At 41.8% G+C, this 12385-nt stretch overlaps 1 protein-coding gene across 7 annotated transcripts in view; it reads left to right on the top strand.

Moving 5' to 3' along the window:
* ZNF423 (zinc finger protein 423) overlaps nucleotides 1-12385 on the top strand; it is a 316969-nt gene that overhangs the window by 281278 nt on the left and 23306 nt on the right. For all 7 annotated transcript variants that reach the window (XM_090063764.1, XM_090063768.1, XM_090063765.1 and 4 more), the window contains 2 exons: nucleotides 4602-4733; nucleotides 6639-6754. In XM_090063764.1, coding sequence (XP_089919890.1) covers nucleotides 4602-4733; nucleotides 6639-6754 — 248 coding nt within the window. The remainder of the gene's footprint in view (nucleotides 1-4601; nucleotides 4734-6638; nucleotides 6755-12385) is intronic.

The raw sequence follows: 12385 nt of genomic DNA, 5'->3' as shown, positions 1-12385 counted from the left end.
AGTGGATTTGCAAATCAAAAGGTCTTGCCTCGAGTGGGATAAATTTCCAGATCTGCAGGAACCCATTATGTTTTATTATTTTTCATTCTAGTTTTAGTTTGTTAAGGGTTTAACTATTTTAAATACATCAGGGATCATGCAAAAAAAATGCAATTCAGGTTACCTAATTAAACAAGCGAAGACCTGAAGAATGTAATTCAGTCACTCATTGAATATTATACATATTTTCCATTTTTAATTTTCTTAAATTATAAAGGTTTAACTGCAAGGAAAGAATTTTCTAATCAGTGTTTGTTTATGTACACATAGACTCACACAGGACAATATGCCATGGTATGAAACACAGGTGGATTGGTCTGTGAATAGCCCAGTATGTGGAGGCTAGAAAGTGAATTCAAACATGATTTCTCTGATTTACTAGTTGAAGGAGTTTATTCCATATCCATAGTATCTACTGCATACTCTACATGTTTATTATACTGCATTGTCGGTATTCACAGCTATGTGATGCAGGGCACTATAGCATCTCCATCAAAAAACACATGCTCCTTTCTTTACCTTCCTGAGATTGACTACTAACCCATACCATTTTCTGCAGGATGAAACTCTGGATGTAAGACACTCTTAGAAAGTTGGATGGAATAATACACTATTAAAATCTATTCATATGAACAGTTAAATATCCTTTTCTCTGGTGGCTGTCCTGGCTGTTAGTTAAAGATCACTTAGCCCTTTTCAAACTTGAATGCTTATGTTCTGAGAACTTTCCCAGCATCTTTTAATTTGGGCCAAAAAAGGAATTTCTAAAATGGTCACAGTTGAGGAGAACCTGTGGTCCTGGGCCTTGCTCCTCATTTCTGTGTTTCCTTCCTCTCCTATTGTATTTTCCTTTTTTACTTTTACTTCATTCCCAGACCCCTTGGGTTTTTTCCCTCTTTCCTCAGCCTCCCATTTCTTTCTCCACCAAATATTATGAAGGGGAAGAAAAACAGTGCTTCCTCCTTCAATCCACTGGAATATTAGCCTGTTTTGGGAATCTTTACTATGTATTCTGCTGTCATTTGTGAAGAGAGGAGCACAGTGTGAATCAGGGAAAAGTGCCCTAAATGTTGGAGGTGCCAGGCACCAGTAGTGAGCACCGTCTAAGGCTAGAGACAGAAGTTACACACGAACTGGTTTAAGTGACCAGAAACTAGTTTAAACCTGTAACAGAACAAAAGTTCAGTGCACATAAACCAGTTGAAAAATGGCCGAAACTGGTTTAAGATAAATCAGGTTGAATGTAGTATCAGACTTAACTGATTGAGGTCAAATCGGTTTATGGAATTTCTGTCCCAGACCTCTTCCTGCTTTAAGTTAAATCACAGTCCCCAGCGTCCCACCATGCTTTTCAGCCCAGGGCTGGGCTGTACTCTATGGTCCAGAGAGCAGGGCTGGCCTCACCCCTCTGCTTTCTAGCCAGATGCCAGCCCGGCATGGCCCTCTGAGGCAAAGGGTGCAGAGAGAGGATTTATTCTTCCCTTCCTCCCCCCTCTCACTGGGACCCCAGTCGAGGTCTGCCTTGCCAGGGCACAGCAGCCCCTGTCAGGTTCCCTCCTGCCTTGCTGCTCCAGGGGCAGGGGCATGGTCAGATGGCTGTCCAGCATGACCTCCTGAGAAAAAGGGGCCATGGAGGGGATTTATTCCTCCTTCCCTTCCCCCTCTGCCACCCCCTGCCCCAAGGGACCACTCCAGCAGCAGGGGCGGGGGTGTGGCCAGATGCTGGCTGCAATGACGCTCTGAGGCTGAGGGGCAGGGAGGGGATTTATTCCTGCCTCTGTTTCCTCTCTCACTGGGGGGACCACAGCTGGGGTTGGCCAGTCCTGACTGCTGCCTCTGCTGCTCACCCCCAGCCAGGCAGACCCCAACTATTCCTTCTCTCCTCCCTCCCCTCTTCCCTTGGTGAATCCCAGCCAGGGTCTGCCTGGAGGTGGGTGAGTAGCAAAGGTGGTGGCTGGGGCTGGCAGCCCCTGGGATGGAGAGGGGATGGAGTGGGGAATAAACCCCCACCCTGCTCCCTTTGCCTCAGGGAGCCATGCCAGGCCGATGTTTTGCCACAACACTGCTCCTGTCGCTGGAGCAGCAAGGCGGGGAGCGACCCTGACAGGTGTTACTGCACCCTGCCCAGGCAGACTCTAGCTGGGGTCCCCTGGGGTAAGAGAGAAAGAAGATGGGGGGGATAAACCTCCCCCCTGCCTTCTTTGCCTTAGGGGGCCATGCCAGGCAGGCATCTGGCCATGTTCCTGCCCCTCGAGCAGCAAGGGGGGAGTGACACTGACAGGGACTTCTGCACTCTAGCCAGGCAGACCCCAGCTTGGGTCCTGGAGGGAGGGGGGAAATAAACCCTCTCCCCACCCCTTCACCTTAGGGGGGCCATGCTGGGCCAGCGTCTGGACAGGGGCTGAGGTCAGACCATGCTCCTTCCCTCTACCACCCCAAAAGCTTGGCAAGGGCTGCTTCCCTTTCCCCATCCAGGCCCATCCTGGCTGGCGTCCTTGCAGGCTAGAGTGAGAATTTAAACCCCTCCCCAATCATACTCTGGCCTGCCAAGGCCTGGCCATGCCCCCTTCCTTAGCTCAGCCTGCCCCTGCCAGGCCACTACAGAAGGGAAAGGAGGATTCACTCTAGCGCCCTTGGGCTTCTGGCCTGAGCCACTGCAGGCATGTGGCTGCATTTCCGGAATCAAAAGTGAATGACTACTTGCTTGCAGGTTCAATCTATGTAGGTTAGACTAACCTGCAAAGACTGAATCAATTCAGGCTTGGGCTTTTTGAATGTCTGTACTTTAGCCTCAGTGGTTGGAGCTAGTCATCCATGATTCACTGATGCTGAAGTGTTGCTGAAGCATTTCTTGTTATCAGCATTCTGCTTTCTCCTCTGTATGTGTTACAGCCAATATGGGGAGCAGAGCACCAATTACAAGAAGTGTTTCAAGAGTATACCTGTCTTTGGAGCAGCATGGACAGCTCGATGCTGGAGTATGCAGTAGTGCAATACTGCACAAGACACCACTCAAAAGATTTTTTATGATATCCTCATGGTGTGTCTAGGGCCCTTTAAGACACATGTGCTCTGGGAATTCTCTCCATCTGCAAACCTGCAAACCACCAACTCTCCCTGCTGTCCTTGTTTTCAGCAAAAAGCCAGGTTCTAATATCCAGGTTACATGTGGGTCTGAGCTATTACAAGTGCATAATGGCTGCTCTATTTGCCTTCACTGTTACTGCTCTACTAATGTTTAACTTGTTACCTTGTAAAAGGGTTTTGAGATACCTTGAGTACCAGAGGCCTGATAGAAAACAATAATTTCCCTCTGTTCAGCCATTTTAAAGTTGTAAAACGGTAATATAAAAGCAATTATAAATTGGTTTCTGTGCTTTTTAATGCTTAGATTATATGAAAGATCCAAATACATTTAGCAGGAGATTAGCTCATAATATACTGTAATTATTTTCTTCTATTTTAGAACTAAAAATTTAAGTTAGATGAGATTCTGAGGTTTAAAAATAAGGTGGTGCATATATCAGAGACCAGAACTTTTTTTTAAAAAATGAATTTTTGTCAGTATCTTTTTAATGAGAGGACAGTTTTCTAGCAGACATTTATACAAACACCTGCAAAGATATTAGTAATGCTGGCATGCTGTGAAAGAGATGCAAGATACTCATGCAGTTCCAGTTTGCTTCCTCCATTTTGTGCAAATAAATACACGTTTTTTCAGATATATTTCATATTTTGAAAGGTTGCTTTAGTATCTCCAAAAAGGACCTAACAGCACAACACACACTTCCCCCCTCCTCCAAACACTCCCAGAACAGATTGGTATATGAGGTTAATATGCATATAAAAATAACAAAAATTGTGACTATTTATCCATTAGTTGAACCAGAAGTTCAGGGCATTTTTAAATGGATTTATATTCCACTTATCTTCATAAAAGGTATTTTAAACAAATAGGTATCAAATGAAATCTGAATTTAAAACGAACCTTTGACGTATCATTAATAGCCTTACTTCAACCTGAGAAAAGACAGGAAATAGCAAATTAAGGCAGACACTCTGCTGTGGACTTTTACGATTTCCTGTTACTTCCCTCTTCTTCTGCTGCATATTTGCAGTATGTTCTGAGGGGGAAATGACATTTCAGTCTGCTTTTGGTGGTGCTGGTTGAATTCACACTGATAAATTCATTTTAAATGCTGTTTGAGCATTAAATAGTATATATCCAGAGCAGTGATGTTTTGCCTTTGTGGTAAGATGCAAGGTGGAGAGATACAATATTGTCACGAGCTTGTGAACAGGAGTGTAGGTTACTGGTGGTTTGATCACAGTGTCACTTTCATCAAAGCTGAAAATAAATGCCCCTAAATTTGACTTGCGGCTGTACACCTGAATGCATTGTACAAGTGACTATGTATGCTTTTGTAATGGGGACATAGACATTGTAATGTCTTTGGGTCCTTGAAGCTGTGCAATCCAGCACTAGCATTTCTAGCAGACTACTGCATTTCAGACACTAATCTGCTGTGTCACTAACAAGTTGTATCATTTGAACCTTGCAGAGGAAGGCATCAATCATGAGTGCAAGCTGTGTAACCAGATGTTTGACTCTCCAGCAAAGCTTCTGTGTCACCTGATTGAGCACAGCTTTGAGGGGATGGGAGGCACATTCAAATGCCCTGTTTGTTTCACAGGTAAGACAGTAAGACCTAGACAAGCCTCAGTGTGCATGGCTTGATCCAGAAATGACACACAGGGGATTTTTAAAATACAGTATTCCTTTCCTTAAGGAAAAAAAAACCCACTCGTCTTGGAAATGTTTAAAATATCATCTGTCTAAAACTGGAGCTAGCACTGAAGAACAGAGCTTCAATTTTTGACACTAGGCAGCATTGCATCAAGACTCAAGAAGTTCTCTGCATTCCCTCTGATAATTACAGGCCTTTTTAAATGACAGCTATTGGTTAGAAGATGCAATTTATTTTCTATATAGTGCTTGAGAAGGAAGGACCTGTTCTTGCAACCCTTCTTATGAACAAGTAACTTTTACACACTCAGGCAGCCTATAGACAGTTCACAGTGGGAGGACTATTATGAGAAAGGGCTTCTTAAACCCAAGCCCTAATATTGTATCATTTTGACAACTGCTATTTTATGGGGTTTTGTTGTAAGGACAGTGTACTCTCAAACACATGCTCAGCCCCTATTCTTTTCTATAGAGAGTACATATCTGGAGCCCCACTAGATGGACAAATGGATGATCTCCTTTGTTCTGGCAGCTCCTGTGGCCAAGCTGGTTCCAAACATACCGGCACCTGCCTTTCCTTTGGATTAAACCAGCAAGCCAGAGAGGGGAACACTGGAGTGTGGGCAGCTCAGTGTCTCCAATATACGCTGCCCAGGCTTTTGTGCCCCAGAGAAGGCATTCCAGCTTCACTTCATCTTTCAAGCAAGGATTACATTCAGCGAGCTGGTCTCTCACTCAGTGTAATTCTGTTGTCTCACAAGACAGACATATGCCTACTACTACTACTAAATCTGAAGGCCTCCTGTTAACTCTAAGGTGCCTCAGCCAAGCAAATGAGTATGATCTTGGTTAATGCAACTGACAGCAAGGATCTGTTGCTTCTTGTTCTGTCTGCTTGCTTAAATGGTAGTTGACATCTCTGTTTTGCAAAATGCTTGTGAAATACAGGCTATTTATCTTAAAATTGTGTCTCATTTCCTTTTTGAAAATGAATGTGACTCTGAGGGAAATAAAGGGCCAGATCTCAAAATAGAAAAGGTACTTCCAGTTTCCCTTGTGGGTCAAATCCCAAGCACGTCTTGGGATTTGACCCACAGTTTGAGGCTTTGTATATTGTGTTTTAGGCTTAGTGTGGCCTATTCCAAGACCTCCTATAATCCTGATTTCAGATAAATAAGCTGCATTAATATTACATAGTCCAAGAACCAAGAAAATTGGACACAGAGTAAACTGAGAAATCTTAACCAAGTAGTCATTCGATTTAGCACACTTCATTTCAAAACACAACTTTACAACAAAACCTGAATAACTTTTAGGTATAAATTGTAACACAGTTGTGATGGTAGTTGTGTTATTATATCTTAGTCTGTTATATTTTGCATTCTCACGCTGGTTGTGTGGGGTTATCAAAAAATGTTGCATTGGTCAACACATCCTTCAGATTAACCATCAAGCACTCTGCTGGTCCAATTCTCCTTCATTACAAATAAATCTAGTGCACTTATGGTTGGCTTAAGTATGTCTGCAGAAAAGATGATGTTCTTTCTTCAGTTACACAATATAAATTCTTTTAATCATCCACACATTGGAGAGTGGTGGTTTTATGTCAAATCTCAAACATCTGTATAATATTTAGAACCTGTTATAACTATGCAACACATCAAGCAGTAATACCTAATTTATTAATATTGTCCAGTTTATAAGGGAAATTATAATTGAACCAAAAATATCAATTATTTATTGATAAATAACACTGGACCATAAATGTTTACAACAATAATAAATGTGCAGCCAAACTAGCAGCATGTTATCTACAGCAAAATTAACCTCTGATCATACTGTATTATTTCAGTTTTTGTACAGGCAAATAAACTGCAGCAGCACATCTTTGCAGTCCATGGGCAGGAGGATAAAATTTATGACTGTTCCCAGTGCCCACAAAAGTTCTTCTTTCAGACAGAACTTCAGGTATGTTTTTGAAACGAGTAAATTCAAAGCTGCAGGAAATATTCTGATTGTGTGTAATAACCCTATCGTCAAGCTGCATGGCATTTAGAATATCTCTAACCAATGCATCACCTCAACATGGTTTTCCCTCCTGCTCAGCAACATCAGACAACTGTCCTAGTCTCTCTCACTCCCTGGGTGCCATCAGGAGAACGGGGTCTCTGAGCATGGCTGGAATAAATAAATAAGACAAGACAGATCTCATGATTCTTTCTGAGTATTTCTCTTGACAGTAGTGTTGCTACGTACTGACATGTCTACGTCAAGCATGGTGTAAATAATTTCTTTTTCTCTATTAATAATTTAGGGACTGATTAGCATACAAAGGCTGAGCTAACATCATGACATCTCCCCTGCCCCAATATTAGGTATAAAGTAAAGGGATTTACTTTAGAAAGAAGAGAAGAATGGATGTGTTACTTAAACACAGCATTCTAATCAGGATTATCCACAGATGCTGCAACATGTTGGTGCATAATAGATTCTTAAAACTAGGCACTATATGCCAGTTTTACTGCTGGCATAACTGGCACCATGTCCATTGTTTTCAGGCCTCTCAAAGAAAGCAGGTAAAAGGGAAGGGGGTCCCTATCCCACACCCCTTGGCCTGTGCTGGCGAATGCATGCATTGAATCTTTTCAAAAAGATGCTCTGATCCATGCTCCCCCGACACCCCTGGAGGCACTGGGTCTGCCTGAGGCATAAGGACTCTGGGAGATCCCTCAGGGGCATCTGCACCCCTGCTGCTGCACATGCAGGCACTGGCTGCAGGCATGCAGTTTAGCATTTAGCATAGGAGAAACTCTTTGGAACAGTATTGGGGAATGTTAACATTGAATCAGTTATGCTTAAAATTTAAGTTTTGACCTTCAGTATTAAACCTGTTCAAATGTAGAAAACCTGCCCCAGCACTCAAACTTACTGTTAATTTAGCAGCAGAATAAACTCCTGCATATCTGATTATCTCACAACAAAATTGATGACCGGAGCTTTAACTTTTAAACAGCACATGTGGAGGTTCTCAGCCTGGCCGTCCTCATCATACATATTTTACCTGTTTAACACTTCTACCAAAATACTGCCAGTGTCCCCTGGTAAATATAATCTTTTTATAGAATGATACTGTATGCCTCATTTAAATCTATTAACTTTATAAACCATGATTTACTTAAACTTTGGAGGGTTTTTATTTATCTTGCCGAATTCCCTAGCTGCTGCCTCTTGTGTCGTGCTGTCATGCTGTGGAAGGATGGTTGATCTTTTCACTTTGTTGATTTTATATTTTTCCTCCCAGGGGAACCTCTTCTTTCCCTTGTTCTAGCAACCACATTTGCATAAGTGTACAAAAGTTTTAACTATACCTTGTTAATATTTTAATGAAGTCAGCATATTTTGTTTTTATGCTTTCTCACTGTGAAGGTTTTAAGAAGACAACAGTGGCTCACAAAGCCAGCTAGAATTTTTCCTCCCTTTTTTTTCCTTTAAAGTGGTCTTTGGTCAGAATGCCAGCACAATTAAAATGGGTGCAGTGGCTTCCTGGGTCACTGCATTAACCTTTTAAATCAGACGGTCAAATACAGAGAACCTTGTTAAATTATAGTCCTAACAACCAACCACTTTTTGCAATTAACTATTTTAATTACATAGTGTTTAAATTCTGAAGTGTTACGCATAGCACAATCTATGCAAATAGCAGCTTTCATCAGATAACTTTAAATTATAATTGTAATTTTCCAGTTTTTACACAGGATTTGTGTGCATTTAAAATTCCTGTGCTTGCAGTAATTACACAAGTCATTTCAAATGGAGTTGGCTGAATGAAAATTCAATATTTAACTGCACAGTTTTAGCCTTGAATGTAGTGGTGACTCAGAAATGTGTGTTTACTTGAAGCTGGGGATTTTGTTAATTGAAATACCTGAGTGAAAGAAGGCACAGAGTACATGTGAATCCATTAGGAATGCTGAAAATTTTTGAACTAGCAACCTTATTTGGGATGATTATCTCATCAGTTGCTCATTTGTAGGTTGCCTGCTCTAAATTCCTGGGCTGTTTGTTTTATTTTTGTCTGCTAGTTGAGTAATGAAGATTTAGTATTATTTAGTGAATGAATTGTTCAGCTGCTAGTAACAGTTAAATCTGCATAGACCTTCAGTGTCTGAGCACTGCAGTTTCTCCTGTATTCTAAAGACTCTATCCATCATATAGTTCTGCTTGATGAATTTGACTTTTCAGTTCAGATCTTGCTTTCCCATTGGCATAAAACAGAAATAACTCCTTTTTGGTCAAAATTGGACATTCTCTTTATTTCACATCTATTTTTAAGTGAAATAGCTAAAAAATTATTTTAAAACCTAATATTTATATTTTATAAGGAAAAACTTACTTTTGTCCCCCTTAACCTTAAAGAAGGGTAGAAAAATAAAGATAGGATTAGAGCATAGGTTGTGGGGGGTGAAGTCACGTTTGGAAATGTCATGGCATGCCATAAGTTATCCCTGCTGCTAAGTGAATATTTTTTTAAAGAGATGTTGTAGGTATAATATGGTAAAAGGGGGCATGTAGTAAAGCAGAATGCCACTGGAAATTTATATTTCAAGAATGGGAAGAAATTCAAGTTGCTGCTTGAGTAGCAAAATATTTTTTTTTTTTAAATTAAAAAGCTTTCCATTTCCAGCTCTGTAGTAGTTATTAAGCCTTGAGGTCCTATACAGGCAGGGAAAGCTACAAAAACAAATGAGGCTGAAATGAACTTTTTGGAAAAGAACACATTTCTAACTTTTTGATCATTCTTGGGTCCCCTTGTTTAAGTTAGGAGGAACTCCACTGATGCTGATGTCACAAAGAACAGCATCTGGCTCTGATGAATTTTCTATATATGACACAGACACCCTAAAAACATAATAAAAATGAATACTGCTGAGCAAAGATATCTGATAGAAGAAAAAAAACAGATGTAAAACTTTGGATATGCTACTTTAGGGGTGGAAGAAAGCTAGTGAAAGAATATGGCAGATCTGTGGTCCCCCTGCACGTGTAGCAGCAAATTAGTGCAATATTCTATAACTGCAGCTCAGAGGATGGTAGGGTACAGAAGCTTTGAAACCTGGGAATGTGATGAAAATCTTCAGGATAAGTGTTTTCTGTGGCATAGTGCTTACAGAAGTAAATTTACACAGGACCTGCAGTACTTTGTTTCTGTAGAACGTTGTTCCTCCTACTAAAATGTAATTAATGAAGCAAGTGTAGACATATCTGAGAAGTCAAATGAAAACTGAATTTAGCCTTACTTATACTGCAGAAAGCAAATGAATCCTTTGAAACACAGGATGATTTCTAGGACCTGTATTACAAACTAATCATTAGCTGCTGAGTGTGCCTTTAATGTACTGCCTTGCAGAAGCTGAAATGCTGCACAGTACAGCAAGGCTTGAGAAATGAACTAGTGAAAGTCCTTCAGTGAGTGAAATATTAGTCTTTCCTACTTAAACTGAAATAGGGAACCCTGCCAAGTCAGAAGATGGAGTGAAGTCATGACACACATTGGTTGTTGATAGTTGATAGTTAAACTTGTGTTGTTAATCAGAGTTGCAAAATGCAAGTTCTTAATTGCATGCATTAAGAATTGCATTAAGCAAATTGTAAATGAATAGTGATATTTGAGGGAACTCAATGATGGTTTTCATCTGTGCTCTTTGCCCCACTGTTTTTCCAAGGAGCCGTCGCATAACCAATAAAGTATTTGTATTTAAAGGATTAATTCCTGCTGTTTGCTTGTGTGGTATTAATCATACTGTTTCCTCCTAAATGATTACAACTGATGAAAACTAAAGCAAGGGATATAATAAACAGTGCACAAATAATCCAGGTACTGAGAGAGCAGTGTACCTGCCAGGCCTTTCCCAGTGCAGGTGTTGAGGCGTTTTATTGTCTGCTATGAATAAATGGTTTTCCTTTCTATTCAGATTTGGAGATATGTCAAACCACTAAATTAAAGGAGCTTCACAAAAGGAATGTTCTGTCATTTTAAGTATCATGTTTCTTTAAAAGTAAATATCAAAAAGAAAGATCATGCCATGACTCACTGGCCAGAGTTGTACCTTTTGGCTTTTTTTTTTTTTTCCATTTTAGTATATGTCAAAAGCTGGAGATGTGAGCACATCCCAAAAATTGCCATGCAGAAGTGGCATTGAGTATATTAATGATTTGTCATTAACATTGTGGGCTGGATCCATTGCCATTTGACTTTGGGAGTGTTTCCACTGTTTTCAGGAGGTTTTGGATCAGGCCCTGAAACTATTAAAGAAAAATAAAAAGGAGGAGCTACATATAATCAAGTGTAATAATAATTCAGCATGGGACACCATCATTTTTAGTATCAGCTCTCTCCTGCCCTTGTTAGTAGATGCATTTGATTGAGCACATCCTTTCTTCCTTTCTTATGATGGCCTTGGTACTCAGTAACAGCCTCATCTAGCTTTGTGCAGGGGAGTAAGCCCATCTGCAGGAACCACATTACATTTCTCCTGATTCCTACTGCGGGTGCTATAAGACAAGTGTTTTCAACCTTTTTGGGTCAATGCAACCCTGGCGGCTGGACGTTGAGTGGGGGAAGGGAGGGCGTGGTGCACAACTGGATGCTGGGGGGGGAGGGGTGGCACACGGCTGAACACGGAGCAGCAGCAGCCACCATGTGCAACCTTCTCCTGCCCCCCTGCATCTGGCCAGGCGGGCAGTGCCTGGGCAGGATGGTGCATGGTGGCACTCTGTGCCCACCTGCCCGTGTGTACCCCCTAGGACCTTCTCAAGTTCCCCAGCTATAAGAGATCAGAGTTAGGACTAGGATAGAAGATGAGGCTTGACCCTCCTCATTGCCCCCCATCTCCAGCAGTTGTTGGAACTGCCCAGGGCCACATACAAATGCTCAATTCTAAGAATGGAAAATTTCCACCACTAGAAACAATTCTGGGAGAGGGAGCAGTAGAGACATTCAGTCTAAAACTGCCCCCTTTCCACTGCTTCTCGTGCCTTCTTGTGACCCAGGTTTTCCTGGTCTGGGGAAAGCATGAGCTGTTTTAGTCCTCCCATTCCCAGAGAGACTGGAGCAGCAGGGCAAAGTCTCTTGCCTGATTCTTATGCCGTGGAGAGAAAAGCATGCAGAAGGCTGCTCCCTCTATTCAGCTCCTGGTATTGGAGAGCACCCTGTAGATGCTCCTTCCCTCCTGTCTCAGTCTATGGCGAGGGGTGGGGGTGAGAGGGATGACAGCAGCTGCCCCTTGCACCTTCTCCAGACCAAGGTGACCCCAGCCTCTGGAAAGCACAGGAACCTTCCTCCACAGCTCCACTTCTGTTAGTCACTGGGAGGAGTTAAGTTGCCAGAAAATTGTGCAAAAATTCATTTTCCCAGGACAAACTCTTCTGGGAATGGTTTCTCTCTGGTTGGAGTTGACTTATTTTTCTCCCAGAATGGCCATTTTTGTTCCAGGAGGACAAGCTGGAGGGAAGGGACTGCATCTCTTTGAGACCCTGCTCTCTCGGAGCTTCTTGGGGAATGGACCATGTGCAAAAGCACCCCTTGCATTGAACTGAACA

This window comes from Crocodylus siamensis, chromosome 9 (assembly GCF_052110815.1).
Source record: "Crocodylus siamensis isolate JL-2025a chromosome 9, ASM5211081v1, whole genome shotgun sequence".
Classification (NCBI taxonomy): domain Eukaryota; kingdom Metazoa; phylum Chordata; order Crocodylia; family Crocodylidae; genus Crocodylus; species Crocodylus siamensis.
Note: the sequence above shows the minus strand (reverse complement) of the source record. Positions and strands in the feature narration are given on the sequence as shown.